At 44.8% G+C, this 24,612-nt stretch overlaps 1 protein-coding gene across 6 annotated transcripts in view; it reads left to right on the top strand.

Annotated features, from left to right (window-relative positions):
• The window catches only part of MBNL3 (muscleblind like splicing regulator 3), a 117,855-nt gene that overhangs the window by 84,497 nt on the left and 8,746 nt on the right, over positions 1-24,612 (top strand). For 3 of the 6 annotated variants that reach the window (XM_048514764.1, XM_048514769.1, XM_048514765.1), the window contains 5 exons: positions 5,377-5,577; positions 7,332-7,568; positions 11,014-11,067; positions 18,873-19,023; positions 23,039-23,074. In XM_048514764.1, the coding sequence (XP_048370721.1) occupies positions 5,377-5,577; positions 7,332-7,568; positions 11,014-11,067; positions 18,873-19,023; positions 23,039-23,074 (679 nt within the window). The remainder of the gene's footprint in view (positions 1-5,376; positions 5,578-7,331; positions 7,569-11,013; positions 11,068-18,872; positions 19,024-23,038; positions 23,075-24,612) is intronic. The other 3 variants (XM_048514766.1, XM_048514767.1, XM_048514768.1) reach the window with 3 other exon arrangements.

The following is a 24,612-nucleotide window of genomic DNA, read 5'->3' on the forward strand; positions in this document are numbered from 1 at the left end:
AGTCAAACAGTGACCACTTCATACATTATGTTTTAATCATAAGAGCAGTCATATTGAATTAGGTCAATGGTTATCTAGTCCAGCATCCTGTTTCACGTAGTGACCAATCCGATGCTTCCATGAAGTTTACCAGCAGATCGCACAGGCTGAAATCTCTTGTTGTTAAAGGGTTACTACCCAGTTTTGGTTAGTTGTAAGCATGATTTGTTGCCTTAAGATTCCAAACTCTGGTTTAGCTTGTCATAGATGGATACCTGTTTATTGGTTTGCATGTGCAGTACTTGGAGATGGAGAGAAACTCTTAACTATGGTTTTGCTCAGGGCACACATAACACTTAACAGTTTTTAACACAAACTCCAGTTTGTGAGCCCACGTTATGGTTGGTAGTCAACACTTAACCATGGTTAAGGAAAGCAAACCATGGCTGTGTGTTAGGTCTGCCTCAGGCCATTGGGGTGATACTTAATCCTGTCCATGGAGGCTGAATGTTTGTAATTAGTAAAAATACTAAAAGCATGAAACAAGATCTGCCCCTGAGAAACCTGAGTCTTGGTTCAAGGTCTGTGGAGAACTGGTGTGTAAAATTTGGGAGCGAATCAAGAATTGCTCTACCTTTTTCAAGGTTACAGATGGGTGAAAGAATGCTAGGCAGTGTTTATTAGGACAAAGGAAGGCATTTGGGTCTCCAGAGTGACCAATGCCTTGTGGCAGTCCTTGAGGCACTGTATCTAGCTGAAGTCTTCTGAAACAGATGCCCAAATCCCAAAATTATAGGTGTCAAACTCTTAATTACCTTTCGGAACACCTGCCTGATGTTAATTCTCTTTCTGTCCAGCATTTTTTATCAGTAACTTAGATGAAACAGTGGAGAGAATCTTTATCAGATTTGTAGGTGACACAAAACCAGGAGAGGTAAACTAGCACATTAGAAGACAGAAATGACCTTGTAAGAGTGGAAAGCTCGGCTGAAATTAATCAAATTCAGCAGAAACAAATGCAGAATTCTGCATTCAGGCAAAAATGACTGCGTGCACACATGCAGGATGAGGGTGGGGATATGTGGATTTGCAGGAGTACATGTGAAAAGGCTTTCGGAATTGCTTTGAAGGACAGCTCAAGTTGATAGTGGCTCCTTCTTTGTCCCTCTCGTAGCAATTATTTGATTGTGAGCTACTTGGGGCAGAGAGCTGTCTTTTTTGTATGCTATGTAAAGTACTCTGTTATAATGGCCATATAAATAAGAAAAAAGGAGAATTTGGCCTTCCATATTTGCATGACCTTTCTCTTCCTTCCTGCTCTTTATCTGAGACTCATTGTCCCTAAATTCTAGCCTGGACGTGCTCTCTGCCTGCCTCTAAACCACGATCTAGGTCTCATTGGATTTCTCAGTGAGTTAAAAGAGAAGCAAATCTGGGCTGCTTTATGTCAATACCTGGCAGTTGGCCAGGTTTCTTCCAATTGCTGCTCCACCTCAACAGCAGAAGTGAAACCAGAATTGGCAGCCACGCTGTTATCTTCGTAAAGTGGAGAGCTCTTCGTAACCCTAGCCCTCCTCTCCAAGGGAGAAATGGCGATAAGTAAAATGGAACTTGAAAAGAGTCTTTGATTGCAAGGAGAATGGTCGGCACACCCCCACTGCCCCAAAAGCCCTTGCTGAGCCGCCTAGCAGAGGGAAGTGCTGGTGTTGGTCTCTGCGTTTGATCGGCATCCTGGAAACAGTGCAGCTGCGTCACCAACATGGAGCACGTTCAGAAGCACAATGAATTTTAATAGTTTCTACGAGCGAGTGCGTGCCTGGATATTTCTATGGCTGAGCACAAACAGCAGCTTTCAGAATTTGATTTCGTCATAGCATGGGAATGTACTTTTTCCCCCTCCCCTTTGTTTTTCCTTTTTTAAACCTTGGCTCATGCCTCTTGTTTTTTTGAAAGAGTTCACCATCACGCAGCTGTGAATCTTCTTGCTCACATTCATTATTGCACTGGGAATTGGAATCCAGCAATGCCAGTCTGCGAAATGGTGTATAGCAGTCACCACTTAATTTTTAAACTGAAAGGTGTCGGCGTTTGGAGCAGCTTACAAGTCAATCCTGCTTCCATGGAAACCTGTCCTCTGATTGCAGATCTTGCTGTGGTTACTCAGTGCTGAGGGGAGAGGCATTCTGCACGTGTCCAGGGGCTCTGTTTTGGGTTTCCGTGCCTGAGAACTAGGCTCAGAATTAGGGAAACATGCTCTAGGGTTGACCCTTGGAACAAACTGAAGTATGTATGGTATTCTCTGAACAAGCTATAATCTTGTGCAAGGGCAATCTAAATTCTGTGCCAAGAAAAGCCATGGATTCTTGATCTCTCTAAGAAGTTCAGCAAGACGTTGTGAGTGGTGATAACTGTGGAAATCCCAGGGGTGAATAGAGCATGGTTAAACAAAACTCATTCAAGGAACCAAATTATATCAGACATATTAAAAAGCGTGCCCACTTTTTCTTCTCCCACTTTCCATTTCAGTAATCTTTATTTTATTTTGTCATTTGATTTATAGGCTGCCCTTCCCCATGGTGGGCTCAGGGCAGCTTACAACAGAAATTCAATTGTTAAAAAATCACAGTCAGTTCCCATCATGCTTCCCCGTGTTCCATAAAATCAACTCTAACTCAGAGGCATGAAGGAAGACTAAGGAAGGGGAGAAAGGGAAGGGAAAAGGGATAGGGTGGCCCACAGGCAGAAGTGGGATCCAACCAGTTCTCACCACTTCTCTAGAAGTGGTTACTAATTTTTTCTGAGTGCCGAGAAGGGGTTACTAAAGCAACCTCCCGAGAAGGGGTTACTAAAGCAACCTGCCCAATAGGGATTAGAGGTGCGTGTGTGCGGCGGCACCACTGTTTGAATCCCACCACCATCGGAACCTGTTATTAAAAATTTTGGATCCCACCACTGCCCACAGGCATAGCTCCAAGGGGGCGTGTGTGCGCCTTGGTACGTCGCGATCTTGGCAGCGTCTTGGGCTCACAGTAGCGCGCCACTGTGAAGTGTGGTGGGAATTGTTCTCAGGGGCACCAGAAATGGCCGGAGGGGCAGCACCAGTGCACCTTGCTACGCCTCTGGGGAGGCTAACTATGTTGAGTATGCTGTCATTGCCCTCAACCATTGGCCTGGCAGAACAGCTCTCTCTTGAAGACCCTGCAGAACTGAGGTAGGTCCCATAGGGTCTGGGTTTCATTCAACAGAGCATCCCATCAGCCAGGGGCCAGAGCTGAAAATGCTGTGGTCCTGGTCGAGGACAACCAGATATTTTTCAGGCCAGGGACCACTAACAAATTGTTATCTGTGGAGTGAAGAATCCTTGCTCAAGCAGGGCTTTGTCTTAGGCAAATTGAACAAGTTTGTAACGATCAGAATATTTCTCTTGGGGGAAATAGTCCAAACTTGTGAGGTTAGTAACCCTTCCAATTATTTCTCTAGTGCAGTATCGTGGAACAACATTCACATAGCTGAAGTGCCTAGTGAAAAATCTGAGAGCCCACAAATGTGGAAACTTGGAGTGCTGACAGCTTGTATTGGAGTTTGGCCTAACACAGTTAGCCATGACCAGGTTATAAGGGGCTTAAAATAGAACGAACAATTGCAGTAGTGGCAGAAGTAGGACAGGTGCTCTGGTTGTGCTTTCTTCAAAAGAAAGCAGCACAGTGCTTGAGTTTCTCCAAGTTCATTGTGATGGTCACAGGAAGGAAGGAGAAAAGTGAAGAGGAGTAATTCAAATTTCACTGTTACTTCTGAGGTTGGAAGACAGTACGAAGGAATTGCACTGGATATGTTCTTCCTTTATTTGTCCACATTCCCACAGATCTAACCTTAGGTCCTTGCTTGTGCTATTTGTTGTGTGTGTGCTCTCAAGTCACAGCTGACTTACGACAGCCCCTGTAGGGTTTTCAAGGCAATTGATGTCCAAAGGTGGTTTGCTCTGTGTCTCAACCTGATATTTCTGGGAAGTTGCCCATCCAAATACTTACCAGGGCCAACCCTACTTAGTTTCTGAGATCTGACACGGTCAGGCATAATCGGAGGCAAATAGATGCTCAGTGGGAGCTGGTAATTCTGGTCTGAAAACCTGATTCTCAAGTGGGCCAGCTTCACTCTGACCTTGACTGGAGTTTGTCAGAATTTGACATTCCACAAGCTTATAAATCAGAAGGCACCTCTCAAATGTCACTTCAGAGGTTATATTTATAAATGTTCACCTAAAGGGTTGAAATATAAAATTATAAAATGGCTTTTTAAAAAAATCCAAAAGATCTCAAGTATTAGCTGAATAAAAGCAATAATTAAAACAAACCCCCCAGCTTTTAAAAAGTAGCAAATGTTAAAAAAAATTGGCAGAAAGGCAGAAAATCGGCACCAGGGTTTACAGAACGAAACGCCTTCAAAACACCAATGGCTTTCTGGAATAAAAACTTTTTTTGCCAATTTCTGAAGAAGCTGGCCTGATGGGGGCAGTGAATTCCACAGCTGTATGGCCATGTCTGAAACAGACCTATCCTGCCTCAGCTGCCAGGCTTGGTTCAGCTTATGGACATGTTTATCTGTAGCAACCTTCTCTGTAGCATCATTATAGGTTAGGGAGAAGAATTGGACAAGATACTCCTTAGGAAAAGGCTTACTATTCCGGTATGGCTGGTGTACCACTCATAAAAGAACAGAGGTCTAGCTTTTATGCAGCTGGAAAGATTCATGCAGTGTGTCTTATTATGTGGCCTGTAAAGGTAACCTGACAGCCAGCAAAGTCCCAATAAGCCAGGCTGCCGGTACTTTTAAAGAACCCAGTATACAGTTCTGGTGTGTATAATGATTCAGGCCTTTGCTGTGTTTTCCTGAGGGCCTGAGACAACACAAGAGTATATGCGCTCTCCTCTGAACCCTGAGAACCTCTCATCTCAACTACAGAATTGGCTGACTCCTTCCATTTCTGCCAGTTGAAGGGTGGGTTGATTGGGGGAGAGAGGTTTCTCCTAACTACCTGAAGTCAGTGGTGGGATTCAGCAGGTTTGCACCACTTTGGCAGAACCGGTTGTTAAAATGGTGCTTGTAAACAACCAGTTGTTAAATTATTTGAATCCCACCACTGCCTGAAGTGCCTCCTTAATTGTGCCATTAAACCGTTAATGATCAGGGATGTTTTTTGTCCTTACTGATAAAGATGTTGTGTGCTAGAAGTGTACCAGGTATTTGTGAATCAATAAAAAGGGAGGAGAGGATGAAGAACCAACGACAGAAAATTAATAGACTGAGGAGTGGAGTTCTCCTTGCAGATAATTGTTTCCAAAGACTAGCAAGTTTCAAAGTCGCCCTGACTCTGTTTCCTTTGTTTCCTTGTGCTGACAGACGACGTTTCCTGTGACTCCTTCGCTTGCAACTAGCCCCACCATGGCTTTCAGCCCCTACTTAAGTCATGTTTCTCCTGGAATGGGCTTAGTTCCTGCAGAGCTGTTACCAAATACGCCAGTCCTGGTATCTGGGAACCCAACTGTTTCAGTACCGGGAGGCTCTGCTGGGCAGAAGTTGATGAGGACAGATAAACTGGAGGTATTTGCATTGTCTAAATGTTATTGCCCTATGTAAGTGGTCTGGAATGCTTGCCCTGGAAATTTTTCATTGGAGCCGGGTGAAGATGTTATTAGGGCAAAATTTTGATGCCTTTTCCTTTTTAAAAAAAATCAATGCTTTGATGTTTTTTCAAGTCTTTGACATATTGGTTCTGTGATAACAGTATAAGGTTTTTCAGCATCCTGGTTCAGAGGCAAGGAAGCTTTTAAAGCTAGTTTTATTGATGTTGAAGTAAGCATTATCCTTTTTATAAGTTAGATCAATGTTTGTTCAAAGTTGCTTTGCAGCTTCCGTTGGGCATGAGTTGAAGTCTACTGTGAATAATGCAGTAACTGACTACTGAGATGAGTCAGAAAAAGCCCTTTAGAGTATTGTTAATAGAGCAGAACTGCCATTACTTGACCCAAATCCCTAGGACCTATTTTTTATTTTGGAGGGGGGTTTGTTTGATTTTAAAACCAGGGAAATTCAAGAGCAGGTTGATTCAAAACTGTAATTTTTTAATTAACAGGCCTTGTTTACTTGGGCTGAGGGTCCCAACTCGGCCAAGATCACAGAATACTTGCACTGAATTCCAGGCAATTCTGTACAGCAGAGAAAATGACTGTCTGCTCTTCGAGGCATTAGTCAATCTCAAGATGAAACGGGGCCAGTGAGGATGTCCTCATTATCTGGGACAGCTCTCTCTCTCTCTCAGGTGTAAACTTGCTTCAGCTTCTATTGATTGAAAGAAGTTTAAAAGTTTTATCTAGGCAATTGCTCCTCTAAACAAGACCACCAGTTTTGCATCCTTGCTGGTTATCTAATCAGAGAGAGCAGAGACTTTTTTGTCCTCTCAAGGAAAGGGAATTAACATCCATCCAAACTTTGAAAGATTTTTTAAAATAACCACATCAACACTCTGCCTCCAGTATCCCCAGAGCCAGTTTTTATCTTACATGTGTGTATGAGTGTTTGTTTAACTTTGAGGCCCCTCTTAATGAGTGGGGGTGAAATGGATGGACTCATTAACAGTCTCAGATTTGGGTTGACAGGGATGATAAAAAAATTTAATCTACATACCATTCTTCATTAGAGCTAAATTCTAAATTCTAAAATATGGGGGTTGTTTTATATCGGGGAGAGAGTAGACTCCTTTTCACTGTATTTTGGCTGAAATGTTGAACATTATGAGAGTTTATAGCAACACTAACTAAAAACATGGGCATCAGCTTCTAGACTTTGGGACAGGAAAGAGCCCATCTGTCTGAACCACTAATATGGCAAGAACCCTGGCTTGGATCCTAGACCAGATTTCCACTCATTCTTCCTTTGATAGGTGCTAAATTAAAGGTGGTTCTTTGCTGCAGCACCTGTTCACTGGGTGAATTGCCATTCATTGAAAAATATTGGTCTTGAGTGAGCAGAAGTACCTAGCGCCCAAGAATTGTGGCCTTATACAGCAAAGGAGCACCTCCTCAATTGATGAAAGAAGCTTGAGGAAAAAAGAAGGATTAGGATGCAAAACCGTGTTTTGATAGAAAAAGAGCATTAGAGAGCCGCTTCTTGCTCCCTTTAAAAATTGGATCTGAGTTAGAGGCATGATGCAAGGTGGGCTTTGGTTAAGTCTAGTGGCTGGGTTCTGTGGATCTGGCTTGGTTTTATAGGATCCCTCTCGCTATTGTTGAAGAATGAAAAGGGAGTATGGTTACTGATTTCCGCCTTCCTCTTGAATCATGTGGCTTTCTTTTAAGGTTTGCCGAGAGTTTCAGCGTGGAAATTGCACACGTGGTGAGAACGACTGCCGTTACGCTCACCCGATAGATATTGCCATGATAGACACAAATGAGAACACTGTTACAGTTTGCATGGATTACATCAAAGGGCGATGTTCTAGGGAGAAATGCAAGTACTTTCATCCCCCTGCACACCTGCAAGCCAAAATCAAGGCAGCTCAACACCAGGTGAATCAAACTGCTGCAGCCACAATGGTAAGCGAACGACCTCCGGCTGAATGTGTTGCTCGGTTTTGTATGCTGGGTGCATAGAGCAGAGGAGGGATGTAAGCGAAGGTTTGTTGTTCTGTTTTGAGGAGCCTTGGATTGGTCGACCACATGTTGCCATGTATGTCGCCATTTATAAACAGGCTTTATGGGGAAGAAGTACTCTGGGCTAGAGCAGAACTGGAACAGCTTAGCAAGCAAAAGCTTAATTGGAAACAAGTTTGGAGTGCAGCACGCTAAAATATCAAGATCAGAATGAGAACTGAGCCTCTCCTGTGTATTTGTATTATGAATATTATTCTTTATACCTCTGGGCTGGGAGGGAAAAAAAACAGGTTTATGGAGCATTACATTTTCAGCCTCCATTGAATTCAGGGTGGGGAGCCTTCTCCCTGGTTTACCCTCACAACATTCCTGGGAAGTAGATTAGGCTGACGGACCCAATGTCACCTACTGAGTTTTAGGATGAGTAGGGATCCGCATCTCCCAAGTTCTAGTTCAACATGATAATAGAAGTTTAATAAATAAATAAAATGATAATCATAGCTCCAAATTGGTTTTCTAACTGCTGAATCATCACAGGCAAATTCTTGGGCTTTTGAACTGGGATGTAGAAGGCGATTTCCAAGGTTCAGCTCTGTGAGATTGTCTGTCCAGGGTACTTTGATTAGGAATCGCACTTTCTAGCCTATCAAGGACTCCATAAAGCAGGGGTGTCCGTTCTGGCAAGGGCTGATAGGAGTTGTAGTCCATGAACATCTGGAGGGCCAGAGTTGGACACCTCTGCCATAAAGTAAAGTTTGATGAGTCACTCCTCAGACACAAAGCCAAGTTGATTAGACACTTCCCCCTCCCTCCAATAAAGTAAACCAGCAACACGATCAAAGTTGCCCAGAAAAATGCTTCTTGATTAATCATTTTTTTTTCATCAATGCTCATATCTGTGTTTCCCTCTATCATTATCATGGGAATCAGGAAGCATATCGTGATGAGGGTTCTTGCATTTAAAAAGATCACTCCTTAATGACCAACACTCAAGTCTAAGCACTCTTGTTCATAAGGAGCCGTTAGAAATATCAGCTCATGAGTCCTTTGTTAATCAGTCCTAATCCCTGACATCTTGACTGCAACATTGGCCCCAGAGCATCTTTAATTCATGCCGTCCCTTTCCGGTGTAAGCCTAACTCGTCTTACTGGTGTGCCGTTAACCAGCCTGCTTAAAATATTTATTGATCGCTCGATGCCAAGGTCTTGCCACCCAAATAGTCTCTGCATTATTCATTAACTTTGTCAAGGTTTCATGCTTTGATTGTGCCTCCTGAGCTTTTGGAGCAACCTTGTAAATATGTCCGTAGAATTCGCTAGCCTGACAAGAAATTAAGCTAGCCTTACTGGGCAGCACAGTTATAGCCTCAGGGGGAAGAAATTCTCTTCCGGTTTACAGAAGGTTGCCAGATTAATTGCCTGAGGAGTTTGCTCGTCACAGATGTTTCAGAGAGTAGCTAGTTACAAAACAGGCTTTGGGGCATACCTAAATATTTAAAAGGACCATTCAAATTCAAGGTTCAGGCATCCCCTCAGCCACGCTGATGCATCTGGGAATGAGGCTGTGGCCCAAAAGTTGGCCTTGTCACCCAAATGATTTCCCTGATTAGATGTGAACAGGAAAAGAAACTCTTTACTTAATACTCTGGGCAAGTTGCACCCCTTACCTTGCTCATCTTCTGTGGAATCACAAGAAGACGGCTCCATGTGGACAGGAGGAAAGGGATGCTTTCATTGCTTTCTGGACTGCAGCTGCTCCCTGCTTCCCATGCCACATCACAAATTACTTCATAAACTTCCAGAGGACCAAAGTGAGGCCCAAAGTTATCTGGGAACATGGGTGCAGGAAACCCCTAAAGGCAGACACAGTCTGGGATAACTGCAATCAACAAAGGCATTGTGAGAGCGTTGCCCTGATTTGTAGCACAGCATTTGATTCATCTCTGCTCCTAAGTGTGAGTTCCAACCAAGCAGCCCTACCTGCAAGACCCCCCTTTATCAGTGTTGAAATCATACCTTGCTTTTCAATGGGTAATCACTAGGTCTGGCTGCGGTCCAGACCCACAGACTTCAACATTCTGGGAAGTGGTTCAGGCAGCTCACATGCCTGGCTGGGAGCCAAATTAGCTCCATTTCATGAGAAGTGTTTGCACAACTTTGCAAGGCAAAAAAATGGGGGTGTCATCGCAAGAAGTAGTAACATGGAAATCTGCCATCATGCAGTTGGAGAACCAGGCACTGCTTCTTCTAGGATTAGAGAAGTGGTAGCCAAGGATTTGTGTGTGTGCGTGTGTGCGCGCGCGCAGGAGGAAGGGAGCTGTGCCATAAGTCAAATTTAGACCATGAAACTTCAGTGCATACATATGCAAACTCATCCTTCATGCCATCTGCTTCTGTCTGTGCCAGAAAGTAGTGCGTGGGAGGAGCTGGAAGCAGTGGAAGCGAGACCCTCTGCCATGGACAGGCCCATTGGTACCTTTGTCGCACTCCCTAGTTCCTGATGTCTGTTGCATGTGTGGTATCTCTGCTGCAACATGAGGAACAAATTAACCCTTCCCCACTCACACCAAAAATGAGATAACTCCTTATGCTCTCCTGCAGCATTTTGGGAGGAAGGCAGGAGAGAATATTTCAGGTTCAGAAAATGAAGAGTGGGGTTCAAAGCAGGGCTTCTGTTTGCTTTAGGCTTTGGGGGTTGGCATCAATGTAAAAGTGGATGCTGTGATTCCGTGCTGTGTACATCCACTTGCCAAGGGACCTCAGATTCAGCCATGGAAGACACTTGGTTCAAATTGAATGTATTTGCTTAGCTGCACACAGTTTTTATTCTGTTTTTGTGATTTAGATTTTGCAATGATTTAGAGGTATGGGGCGGGATGGATGAATCTTTCCCAAAAAAATTCTGCAACCAAGAAGGCTAGGAACACCTTAAAAGGGGGGGGGGGCGGGACCTTTGCAACAACATTTTAATTTCCCAGAATGCACAAAGAATTATCATATTGTCTACATGTTTGGTTCAGAATGTATTCCATGTTCTCTGTGCTTGTTGCAAAACAGACCCGCAGCATCTGATGCTGCAAAGTTCTCTGTAACGCTGGTGCCTTTTCCAACTACCCTGTGGGTGGCAAAGCTTTTTCTGAAAAGCGTAGCTAAGTGAAGGAGCTGCCCCGAGCAATTGTCTAGTTAATGGTAGCAAAGCCCCTCTGTTGTGCATGTGTAGTCTGTTTTAATATATTGTATAATGCATTCATTTTATTTTTTTCTCTTCACCTACTCCACAATGTCGCTCTCCTTTTTTGATGCACCTCTGCTTGCTGTTTTCTGTTGTTGTGCTTGAAAACCCCCCCTTGGCTCATTACCATCATGTGCTCGCTGCCTGCTAATTAAGACTCAGCCAGCTGTCCGATCACTGAAGCGACCCCTCGAGGCAACCTTTGACCTGGTACTTGGACCTCTCACCTTCTCGCTTTGCATGTAACCATCTTTTAGATTGCATGGAATCCATTTTTTCTCATCTGTTCTATTTTGTGCTTTACCTATGGAGACTGCCCATCTCGAGAGTATATGTCAGCCCATTCTTTCTAGCATGATGCCCCCCTCCCCGCCAAAAGGTGCAGCCCACCATTTGAGTTGAAAATGGTTTTTGATACAGCAGAAGCCTCCCCGCCCAAAAAGACCAGATGCATCTTTGGAGAAATGTAATTATGACACTGTTTTTTTAATCAGACTGTTTTCAAACAGTAGCAGCTGTGGCATTTTTTTTTAACATGAAGCACAGCGGGATCTGTTTCACACCTTTGGTCTGAAACACATCAGAAGCATTCAAGGAGTTTCTCTGGCACATAAACAACAAAGCTACCCAAACCACTTTTTTGGGGCTTAATTTTGAAGGTGTTCAGAGTTGTCTGGACTGGCTTCATGGCAAGACCCAGCCTCAGTGCCTATATTTTATGCAGTGGGCATCTATCAACTGGCTATCAGGCAGAGAGAAGTCTTCTGCGGCAGCTGCTACCTGAGGATTCACAAAACAGACCTTACAGGCTGGGAGCTCTGGATCCAACCTGAGGATCTCATCATAGTCATAAATTACTTGCACGTTCCTTTGTTCTTCCCTCCATGCACTGTTCCACTCTGGATAAGAATCATTCTGTGGTGCAAAAGGTGCTTTGGCTTTCCCCCTTCCCTGCACTTTTGGCCCGAAATAATTGGCAAGGTGTTGTTTTACCCATCGTGGAAGACCACGTGGTTTTCTACAGTGAGCCAAATCGTCCCTTTCCGAACCTTTTCTGTTTGACATAAATGTGTGTGGGGTGGGGATGGAGCCCCTTCAGTACCGTGCCATGGTTCTGATCCAGAGTGGAAATAACACATGTGGGAAGAGGGAACATACAAGCAATATATAACTGGTCACAGACTGAGTCTGGACCAGGTCCCCAGCATCTCCTATCCTTTGAATTGTGTCTTCTGGAAATTGACCCCATGTCTTTTAACTGGAGTCGCCAGGTTGAATTTTGAACCTTCTATATGCAAAGTAGGTCCTCAGTCGTTGAGCTATGGACGCTTCCCTTCCATAGCAGCAGTGGCGTAGTGGTTAAGAGCAGGTGTGCTCTCAACTGGAGGAACTGGGTTTGTTTCCCGGCTCTGCCACCTGAGCTGTGGAGGCTTATCTGGGGAATTCAGATTAGCCTGTGCACTCCAACACACGCCAGCTGGATGACCTTGGGCTAGTCACAGTTTTTCTGAGCTCTCTCAGCCCCAGGGTGGAGCGAGGGGGAACTGTGCCGGGGGTATGCATGCGCCCTGCGCCCTGCCATGCTCCTGTCTGGCCCCACCCTGGAACACCCTCGCCATGCCCCCAGAACGCCCCCGCAGGGGGGAGCGCCCAGTGTGTCACACACACCCCTTGGCGCTACGCTACTGCTCAGCCCCACCTACCCACAGGGTGTTTGTTGTGAGGGGGGAAGGGAAAGGAGTTTGTAAGCCCCTTCGAGTCTCCTTACAGGAGAGAAAGGGGGGATATAAATCCAACTTTTCTTCTTCTTCTGTATTCCCAGCTGCATGCTGCAAAGTTCAGCTAGGAGTGTAGGGAGGTACCACCTACATAATCCTCCTATAGACTGACATATCCTGTGCTATCAAGTGCTGCTAGGTTTAAAATTGAACCATTTTCCTTACGCCATTTTCGTCTGAGCAAAGTCAGGCTTAAAAATGCACCTTTTTCTGTGACTTATGGCTACCAGAGTGACTCTACAGTACGCTACTGTGAATGAGTTATAAGTACTGAGGCTACCTAAGATTTTCAGAAACACAGATGAAAATGCAAACATCACAGTAAGTGGGAAATGCATAAAACTGACAGTAAGTGGCGCTGGGAGGGGAAAGTCTCCTTTGCAGTAACCGAGTTTACTGGCTGTCAGTTTAATTGTTGAAAGAGGGGAGGAGCCAGCACGAGAAGCCTGCTCACTCCGTCTTCTGTAACATTATGGATGAGCCTGTGCTTCTGAGCAGGATGGTTGCCAACCTCCTGGTGGGGCCTGGAGATTTCCCAGTATTACAACTGATCTCTGGTCTACAGAGAACAGTCCCACTGGGCAAAATGTCTGCTCTGGAGGATGGACTGTGTGGCGTAGTACCTTGATGAGGTTTCTCTCTTCCTCCCACCCTGCTCTCCCCAAGTTCCACTCTCAAAATTTCCATTTTTTCCCCACCCAGAGCTGGCAACGCTAGCAGGACACAAAACAGAACTATTCCATAGATCTCTGCATATTAGGCTTTCCCCCCTCCCTAGTTATGCATAAAAATATACATTTGTAAATGTAAACCCCAAATCATCATGAGCATGCTCCAGGAGTTGCAAATTGTTAAGTGCAGTTGAGCATCAGTTAAAAACATTTTTTAAAGGACAGCAAAGGGACAAGGGATAATTGGCTTTCTCAAACCCTTAGGAGCATCTGGAGTGAGAGATTCGGGTGGGCTTCTGCATACTCAGAGACAGAGGAGATGATGGATAGACATGTCTTAAGTAAATGTAAATAAACATTAGAGGGATGTAGATGGGAATATCTAAAGATGGATATTAATTGCTAAGTTTAATTAAATAGCCAAAAACAGAGGGCTGAGGGCAGACTATGCTTGCCTCCTCAAGCCATGGAAACTTTTGCACAGTTCAGCATCAATTAAAGGAGGAGAGAAAAGGAAAATTGGGGGTGGGTGGGTGTTCAAGCCCTAAGAGATTATAGTATGCTTCTAGAGAAGAGTTTCCCAGTCTTTCTGGGATCCCAACTTGTGAAATACTAATTTAAACATTAGTAACTTTGCAGCGCTTCTGAGGTCATAGGCCATTGTGATCTGACGCTGCCAGTATACTCAAAGGGGAGTCTCCTCCTCAGGTGCTAGCAAGGGAATGGGTTGCTTAAAGCACAGCCATTCCGTTTGTCTTGTTTATCTAGCTTCAAGTTATCTAGGAATTAATTTGGTTGCGTTCAACGCCTCCCCATCTTCTAGACAAGAATGCCCACTCATAAGATCTTTGGCCCACTTTGTTCCATTATACTGAGCCAGCAGAAATAATTCAAGAAACATAAGCTATAATCAGTACCAGTGACTAGTCCACTTACAACACAGAGCTACATGGGCTTTTGCCATGGTGATTTGGATTATGCTGCACAAACAAACCTGTTGTCTTCTCTCTGGTAGCCAGTTTGGGTTGCCAGTTTGCCTGTTTGGGACAAGCAGGTGCACAGCCCCAAGAAATAAAATCTGCCCAGAGTGATTTCTCCTGTCTGGTCGCTTGGAGTTAGTTCCAATTACCACAGGTGACTGGCTGCACTAATTGACAAGACTGACAGAAAAGTAGTACAGTCACCTAACTAAATAGACCCTACAGGTTCCGCTGGTTGGTATGCTGCATCTGATTCAGTGGAGGTAGCTGCTGGTGAAGATGCATGTCCTTTGTTGTTGTTGTTGCCAGATGGTTATTTTAACCCCCAAGTCCAGCCTTCCACATCTAGCCCATCCCAATGGGGCCGATATTCTGCTAGGAAGTGCCCAGCATAACAATACTCTGATGAGCCGTCTCCTGTGGCATTTTCAAACTGAAGTGAAACCTGTTTCTACAAACGCTGTCAGAAGTTTGAGGTTACACTCCTACTGTGTATTTCCATTCACAACATCTTGCATAAAACTGTTTCCTCTGTGTGGGTCCTTAGAAATATTTTATGCATCCCTGGAAAGGAAACTAGGATTAGAAAAGTGGGGGGGGGGGGATCTACTGGTTACCTCCATAACCTCTTTCTTTTGAGAAAACAGAACCAAACATTTTGCAACATAGCCAGACTTTTCTTATATTGAGTAGATGAGCAGGAGGAGCCACATTATTTGTGTAAAACAGGGATTCCCTGTTTTGTGTTGAGACTCCCAAAATCAGGAATGAGCTAACTGCTCCAGCCTCCCCAAGGGCAACTAAAGACAGGTTCACACATGCAGGAGAACATGATGATGGAATGGGCTGTACCACTGTAGGCTGTGTGTGTGGAGGGGGGGAAGTGTCACATTTTATAATGCTTCTCTGTGTTAAAAGCTCCCTGCAGATAGAAAACTGGCACAGCAGGCAAAAAGAAGGAATAAACCCTGTTCTCTGTACTGTGCTAGTGCTCTTTTTCCAGGGAGGGTGCGAAGCTGAAATCCACTACACACCACCTTAAAGTGGTTCGGTCCATTCAACCGCCTCGGGCTCTGCCGTCAGTCTCTCCCATGTAGGAACCAGACCTTAGCTCTGCATCATATGTTACACTTTGGGGACCACTCCACTATCAAGGCAACTCCCCAGTACAGCATAATGCAGTGCTACCCACCTGTACTTCCCACCGTACCAGAAGTATTGTAGAAATCTAGCTTCTCAACCTTTGACTCGCATGCTGGGCCATGCAGTGTGTCCATCCCAGAATAATCTGGCATGATGCAAAAGATTCTGAGATATAGTTTGTGTAATAGTGCGGTTGCCCTTCTTCTCCAGAAATGGGGTGGGGCAGCAGGGAGAAAACCTTCAGCTAGCCTTTAAAAAAAAAACCTTACACAGGTCTAAAACATGGATGGCCAAATTCCAGTTTTGTTTAGTTAGATCATAGGTGTCAAACTCGCGGCCCTCCAGATGTTATGGACTACAGTTCCCATCATCCCCTGCCAGCATGATGCTGGCATGGGGATGATGGGAACTGTAGTCCATAACATCTGGAGGGCCGCAAGTTTGACACCTATGAGTTAGATAAACATCAGCCACTGGTGAATTTCATGTCTGTTCAAAAAACAAAATGGATTCCTGTACCTTCTTTTCTCCTTTCTGATGTTATGAGCCTCCTTGGGGCAGCATTTAAACATATTACAGTCGCCTGTAAAATGGAGAGGAAGGGCACAGTGAGGATCTGTGGAGGTTTTTTTTTAAAGTAAAGGTTCTGCACGTACTGAGGGCGAGGAGGGAGCCGAAGCAGGAACAACAGTGTTGTTTAAAATCACTGTTCTAAATAAGTAGTCCATGGGCAAAAAGCCCCAACTAGGTATAAGGTTTAAATATCTAGGTCTAGGATCTCTGTTCATAAAATGGTTAATCTGAAGCAAATGAAACAAGGCCAGAGGACAGAGCTGCCAGACAGCACTTTAGTATGCACAAGAGAAGGGAGGGACAAGGAAATCAGAGAAAAGAGCCTCAGAGAATGGCCATTCATGTTGTCAGTCAAGGGAAGGAGTACATATTTATTAAGCTCAAGAGAGGTAGGGACGCACCACCTCTGTCTGCTCCTTCATACCATCTCCGATAACTCCACAGCATGTTTAGATGTTCCCACTTATTCCTTTGAGAACCATGACCCCGTGTTTCTCATTGGAGTCCAGAATTAAATGACATACTTAAAAAAAATACTACCAATATTACAAGGAAGTGAATTCTTCCCTAAAGCTGGGGAGGAGAGGCAATTAGCTGCATGAACTTGTTAATGGTAAGAAACATTAGCAGTTGCTGAGACCTCAACAGTGCAGCTTGGTTGTTGAGTCTTGTTCCTTGGAGGATGACTAACATATGGGGTGGAGGAATAATCCACATTTACCAGTAAAGGCATTTTCTTTGAACCTAACAGTGAAACAGGTTTGACTGACTCTGAGCACCATGATATGACAGGCCTAAAAGAGAAGATTTGCTTATTAGGAAGATTCAGGCAGTAGAAAACACCCTTTTAGCATATCATATATGGACTGTTAATTTTCTAATTTACAACCCAGTTTTTTTTAAAAAGACATTCCTAAGTCATAAGAAAGAGCCTGCTGGATCAGACCAGAGTCCATCTAGTCCAGCACTCTGCTACTCGCAGTGACCCATCAGATGCCTTTGGGAGCTCACATGCAGAATGTGAAAGCAATGGTCTGCTGCTGCTGCTGCTGCTGCTGCTGCTCCCAAGCACCTGGTCTGCTAAGGCATTTGCAATCTGAGATCAAAGAGGATCAAGATTGGTAGCCATAAATCGAATTCTCCTCCATAAATCTGTTCAAGCCCCTTTTAAAGCCATCCAGGTTATTGGCCATCACCACCTATAAGTCCTAATGCATTTCACCTCAATTAGAGTAAACTATTTTGGAGAACAGTGAGAAAAATGGCTTTGCTTATTTTATCTACAGCAAACATTTACTGGCTTCTGTCAGCCAAAAGCTTTCCATAGGAAATGTGGTCAGCTTAAGTCCACCCCAAGCTGCTTTCCTGGACTATCGCATGGGCGTGGGGAAGGTAGCAGTTTACAAAACATTTTGCTTAAGACCATACTGGCAAAATTTGCTCAAACCCAGTACTTCTCCTTCCAGCTAAGCCAGAGGTGTCCAATTGGCCATGCCAGCAGGGTCTGATGGGAATTATAGTCCATGAACATCTGAAGCGCCAGAGTTGGACACCCCTGACTGCTAAGCTGTTTCCTACTCGCCCCAGCTGCCTTCTAAAAGAAAGGAAAATATTTACAATGCTTTGTAGCCTTGTTCAAGGATATTTGGAGCTTCATGTCAACAGGGCTGCAAAAAATACATTCTGAAGAAACTTGGAAGTTACGCCCGATGTAATATCCTATCTGTGAGAGATTTCCTCCATGCTGTCCCCAGCTTGGAGTAGAATTATGTGATTCCTAACATGCGTCACCCCATAGATCAAATGACACACATGATTGGCTGTTGTCCGGTTCCCAGAGTGACGCATGAACGTTATTCATTCACATAGGTAACACAATTGTGTAGGTGAGTCAGCCTGCTGCTCTGACATAACATCTCAACAATACTGTGGTGTTAACCGAACATTCTCTTACACAACAGCTGCATCAGTGCATTCCATGAACTAATTCCTGGCCACAGCAAATCTTGCAAATTGGGTTGTGGGACAAATATTTGTACATGCACAGTCAGCCAGTTAGTCCCCATTTACTATTTTAAACTATTTGTGGCTTATGCTAATCTTCTCATTTTAATAGCCGTCTTTGCTTTCTCTCTTAGCTGTTAATGCTTGTTGCCTGCAACTGATTTTGATTCTGCCTGACCAAATGAAAATTGTTCTTGGTTTTTTCTCCTTTCCACCTCTTTCCTTTTTAAAATCAAACAAATCAATGTGCTCTTGTTTAGTGCACAGTTGTGCCGATTAAGCTGTCCAACGTTTTTTCTCAGAAAAGGCAGGGGATTACAGGAAGGGGGCTTGGGGGGAGGGGGACAAGGGACGGGATGCAGACAATTCGGAGAGTTAGGAGGATCCCACTTTTTCACCAGCATTTCATGGACTGGGAATAAGTTGCCATTTACCTGCTGCCAGTGGACTATTGCCTGCTTTATGCCCCAGCATCCTAAATTGGAAAGAGTGGCAAGTGGGAGAAGAAATGGCCCCCGTGAGGGGAACCATGACAGTCGAGCTTACTTAAAGAGTGCTTTAAATATGTAGTGTAGCTGTGCTTTTTTGAGCATTCCTCCTGTTGGGTGGGGGACACAATTCCACTTCCTCCCCCTAAGTCAATGCTTATCCTCCAAAGGTATGAATTTGCCTCTTAGTCAAACACAAGCTCTCCCCCCCGCCCCCATTTTTGATCCAACAGGGTTGCAGGTGATTTGTAGATTGCACATCCTGTCTAGTTCTTTCTTTTATGTTGCCTAATTTAGATTTATCTTTTTTTTTCTTCTTCTTCTTCTTCTCTTTCTGCTCCCTTGTCACCTCCGGCTACTTCTCCCCCACCCTTACAGGCCCTGCCACCTGGTGCTCTTCAACCGTTACCAAAGAGGCCAGCACTTGAAAAAAACAACGGTGCCACCACAGTCTTTAACCCAAGTGTTTTCCACTACCAACAGGCCCTTGCAAACATGCAGTTGCAACAGCCGACGTTCATCCCTACAGGTATGTCGTCTCTGACTCTTGCTGAGCACAGGAGAATGTTGAGATAAGAGGCTCTTGCTGATGCAAAACCCGCTGCACTTCACCTTTGCTCTGCAGCGCCTGGGATTGTGCAACTGTGCAGTGTGGCTTTTGTTGGTTTGCCAAGTAGGTTGCTTTTCGGATGAAGCTATGTTGGCACAACTCCCTGCCTTGCCCTGCTGCCTCCGTGTAGCCTTCGATTTGCATACCCTTACCAGCCTTGGATGGCAACTAGTGCACCAATCAGATTTGCCTTCTAGGAGTTTCTGAGGTCGAGGAGAAAGAGGGGTTCATGGTGTTATCACAAAGGGATGAAGTAAGGAATTCACCTCTCCTCCAATACCTTGCTAAGTATCTGTGGGGGTTGAAGATCTAAGGTGGCTCCTAGTCATCAAGCACAATAGGATGGGAAAGTGCTTTGACTCCCTTGGGAAGGCACGTCTTTGGGAACATCTCCGTTTGCACCCATCATGTTTAAAGAATGACATCTAGAATTTTGCATGGGGCGGGGGGTGGGGAGGCAATGATGCTGTGTTTATCACAATGGGACTTGGGCTACAGATGCCCCCAACTGTCCCCAATCCAGCCCCACCCTAGTTTCAGAGCACTTAGTGGCTTGTTCAAGGTGACTGGATTCCTGTAGACTTAAAAACCAGCCGCTGTGACTGAACCAAGCATGAGGTATCGTCTGAAACCTCAGATGGGGTCATGCTTTCCCAAAACCCTTTCCAAGTTTTGGTTAAACTGTATGGAATGTTTGCTAGCTTTAGAGTCAGTCGCTGTTGATATGTTGCTGTTTTTGTTTCATTTTTGTTCTCTGTCTCTTCACTGATTAAAGGCCAAAGTGTTTGGGATTCCTCTGTTTCCCTTTGAGTAGCTGTTTAAGAATCAAATGTGAAAAAACTTCGATGGTGTACTCTGATTCTTATCCCATCTTCTTCCCTTTCCTGGTTTCGCTAAATTAATCATGAGCCAATTCCTGGATTCTTTGGTAGTTGACAGAACTGGCCTGTAGAGCTGGCTGCACTCCCAACAGAGTTAGACGTGCTCAAGATTATTGAAAACAAAAGGCTACCACAAAGCCTAGCAAAAAATTCTGCAGAAGTCACTCATGTTCAAAATATGCTCACTAATCTGCTTTCCAGAATACACCTACACATGCTGGTCATTTGTAGTACATTAAATACCCAAAGAGAAGGGAAGGGCAAGCATCATCCCTACCAAAGGGCCTACTTTCCTGCTTAGTTGCTTAGAAGTGATTCTTCTTTGCCGTAGACAATTAGAGAAGTGCCTATTTACAAGGCTGGCTTCAGCATAGTTATCTCAGGCCTGAATAGTGGCCCTGTTTTCTTACCGTTCAGAACAGCAAACACACATCAGAAATCTTAAGCAGGGCTGTGTTTTAAAAGAATTAAAATCTGGTGCTTTGAACAACAGTGACCTTTCCATTCTTCTTTTTCCTGAAGGCTTTCTTTGATCTAATTCACAATGGGAGGATGGCACTGTTTAACCCTTTCCTTCTTTGTCTACATCAGGGGTAGGGAACCTGTGGCTCTCCAGACGTTCAGGAACTACAATTCCCATCAGCCTCTATCAGCATGGCCAATTGGCCATGCTGGTAGGGGCTGATGGGAATTGTAGTTCCTGAACATCTGGAGAGCCGCAGGTTCCCTACCCCTGGTCTACATAAACTTTGATAAGTGCTCTATTGGATTAGACCAGGGGTCTGCAACCATGCTGGCAAAGGCTGATGGGATTTGTAGTTCATTAACACCTGGAGTGCCACAGGTTGCAGACCCCTGGATTAGACCAAAGGCCCATGTAGTAAAGTTTTCTGTTCCCCACAGTGGCCAACCAGATGCCCTGTAAAGATCCCAAGTAGAAGCAAATACAGACCAAATCCTCCCACTGTAGTGCACCTCAGAAGATTCCATTTACCCATCATGGCTAATAATCAGTAGTGGACCGTGCTGATATTAATGCGTCTGATCCCCTTTTAAGTCCTTCTGTGGTACTACCCATCATTAAATCCTGTGGCAGTGAGTCCCACAAATTAATTATACATGGTGAGAAGTAGTAGTTTTTTTAATCTGTCCTGAGTCTTCTACTCACTGCCATCATTGCGTTCCACCAAGCTTTCTCCATGGTCTTTCAGAAGTTTTAGCACAGCCTGCAAATCAGTTCACCCTAAATCCCTTGCCCTGTACCCTCAAGTCCCCAATCTGTAAAGTGGGCATGGCAATTCATGAGATTGCCTGAGGACACTGCATGGGCAAAGCAAGCAAGAGGTTGAAACAGCGTGGCTTTCCTCATTCTTGTGTGGTGCCTCACCTGAACATATATAAAGTTGTCTTGCATTGAGTCAGGTCGTTGGTCCATCAGAGCAGATGGTCCATCTAGATTGGAACCATCTATAACTGGCAGAAGCTCTCCATGGGTCTCTGGAGGAGAGACAGGTTTTTACCTGATAACTGAGATCCTTTAATCTGGAAAGGCCAGGGATTGAATTTAGGAATGCCTATAGAATTTAGGCTGCGCATCTAAACTACCTCCCCATCCTTGGCTGCTAGTGATAAACCATCTCTGCTTCTCTGTGCAGCTGGCCATGTGACTATAACCAAGGTAAACAGAAGATGCTTTAACTGTGTCCCTGACATAACATCTCAGGCCCAGTTCATGCAGTGAGGAGAATGAGACAGCACCCTGCAGGTGGAAGATCACATTTGGAATGCTTCCCTGGTTTAACATGCCCCCCCCCCCCCGCCCCCAAGCAAATTGAGAACCATCACAGCAAGCCTAGCAAGCGAGGTGAACCTGGCTTTCTGTTTGTGTTGCCTACTGTGTTGGCTTTCTGTTTGCGTTGAATTGTTTTTGCAAAGGAACATTCAAAGCTTAAAATCTGCCCCCGGTAGTGCAGTCCATTCTACCGCTTCAGTTCGTTACCCTCTCATTGCCCTGCCTGTGTAAACTGATCCTGAAAGCATGTGCTCCACCACTGACCCACAGCCCTGCCCCAGTTCCACAGGAGGGAAACTGAGCCTTGTTGAAACGCCATTTGCTATATCAGTCAATGAACTCCCTCCCAAGGCTTATACTGAGGGCAGAAGCATACGTTACTTTCAACACTGGGTTGTTGCCCAAAATGGGAGCCCAGTGTCATATTCCCCCTGCACACACAGAGAGAATCCCATAATACTGAGGCACACAAGCTGCCTTGTGACAGGATTGAACCATTGGGTTTCCCTGCCACCTCTGGCAGCAGTCAGTTAACCAGAAAAGGGGCAAGGAAATGTCTGATATGATCTTGTCACAGTATAAGTAAGCAAGCTTCAGTGTTGCAGATTAAACCCAAGCTGCCATTGTGGGTGAAACTCTTGTGTCCAGTGCAGTGCAGTTCTAGCCCAGGTAATACATAGCTTTCGAAGCCAACTGGCAGCTGGAAAGTGTGGTCTGGTCACTGGTGCGCACGCACACACCACACAAGAATGCACGCGCTACCCGAGAGAGGGGGAGAGCAACTGAAGCAGCAAAGACTTCATCCTAGACGTTGATGGCAAAGAATGTCCATGTACACACGGCCCATTCCAGTACATTACATTGCGTGTTGCTTCATATAGCACCTCTCTGGAGTGCTTTGGACTATGGCATGAGTTCGTTGTGTGTTGGCATACACAAAAATACACATAACATTAAGTGGGGCCAAGTTTGCAAAGCATGGGTGTGTTTGAAACTCATCCAAAACTTTGCTACCAAGAATCCAAGAATTATTCTCATTTGCGGTGATTTTCAAAGCAACAGTACAAATTGGATGATGCCAAATCTGGGTTTCTTTTTTTTCTGGGGGCATGGTCTTTAGCTATAGGTGCTGCAGCAGCAATGACCAGATATAACCTCTTTTTCTTTCAATTGTAAGAGTTATCTCTTAGCACATTTAACTGCTTCACTAATGAAATGTCCCTTCTGTTCATCTTTCCACGCTTCACTGCATGGTGTGCAGGGTCTGTGCTGTGCATGACTCCCACAGCAAGTGTTGGTAGGTTTCTCTCCACAAACTTCAACTTTTCCTTACTTGAATGAGGCAGTGTTTTTCTCTGTGTTGCTGGTAGAGGGGGCAGGGCGGGGGGAGAGGGGAGAGGGGTCTGCAATGTGATGTGGCATGATGTGCTGTGGCTAAAATTCCACTGTGCCTTAATGACTGAGGTGGCCGTGTCCCTTTTTCATGTCTGTGGCAACATGCTGGATTTGATGACGAATAAGCAGGGCCGGGCAAGCCCAAAGTACACGCCATATATCAGAAAGTCTCCCTTGGTTTTTTGACAATGCCACAAAAACATTTGCCTGCTCATTTACATTACCCTCTTGTGCTGTCTCCCTCGATTGGCTTTGTTTACCCTTGGTGATGTTGCTATGTAGCCATGACTACGTAGTATCCCGGTTTCCGTCCTGTACACTAGGGTGATCCCTGATTGGCTAGAATCATCACCATGGCTGGTCCAGGTCTGAATTGCCTTGGTTTGCCTTTGGTAGCATCATTACATAGCCAAATCTGATTGGCTGCAATAAGATGCCATTTCATTCATTCGTGAGCAATCCAGGAAGAAGAAAAAAGCAACAATAACTAAGGGAACTGATGACAGCAAACAAGATTTGTAAAAAAGCATGGATTTTCACTCAGTGAAGGGGCCCTTCACCTCAAAAGTATTTTTTAATTCCAAAAATCAAGATGGAAGAATATTTGGTACAATCTTACTAATAAGTCAACCTGAACTCCCAGCAGTCATGTTGCTTCTGTGTTCCAAAGAAGCTGTGGTTAACTTTTAGATCATGTGACTGCCACTGTATCCCAGGGCAGGGACAGCAGCCATTCTTGGCTTACATGTTTGTCCCTATCAGACCTGGCCACAGTGATTCATGCAAGGGTCACCTCCAGGTTAGATGACTGTAACTTGCTCTATGTGAGCCTACCTTTGAGACTGACCCAGAAGATAAGACTAGTCCAGAATGCAGCGGCAACGCTCCTCACTGGGACACCTATGAGAGAGCGTATTATACCCATACTTCGTCAGCTGTGCTGGTTACCGGTCGAATTCTGGATCATGTTCAAAGTGTTGGTTTCAACCTTTAAGGCCTTCAGTGGTCTGGGACACTCATATCTTTCAAATCACATCTCCCTGTATCGCCCACAGAGGACACTGGTTAATTTTGGTTGTAAGCTGCCCTGAGCCTGACCTTGGCTAGGAATTGGATGTGATATAAATTTAATAAAATAAATAAAAATAAATGTAAGAACTCCTTTTCGTTAACATAAGGAGAAAAGGGAGGATATAGCGGGTTGCCAGACTTATAGAAAAAAATGGGTTCTCAGTGATGGCTTTCATCCTCCAAGAAGCAGAGAGGGTTTTAGTTTGTGGTTGGGCTAGAGCCCATCTGCACTACAATTGAAACCACTTTGGAACATGTTATAAAGCAGGGGTGGCCAACCTATGGCACCCCAGATGTTCATGGACTACAATTCCCATTAGCCCCTGCCAGCAGGGCCAATTAGCAGGGCCAATTGGCCATGCTGACAGG

This window comes from Sphaerodactylus townsendi, linkage group LG13, assembly GCF_021028975.2.
Source record: "Sphaerodactylus townsendi isolate TG3544 linkage group LG13, MPM_Stown_v2.3, whole genome shotgun sequence".
NCBI classification, from domain to species: Eukaryota; Metazoa; Chordata; class Lepidosauria; order Squamata; family Sphaerodactylidae; genus Sphaerodactylus; species Sphaerodactylus townsendi.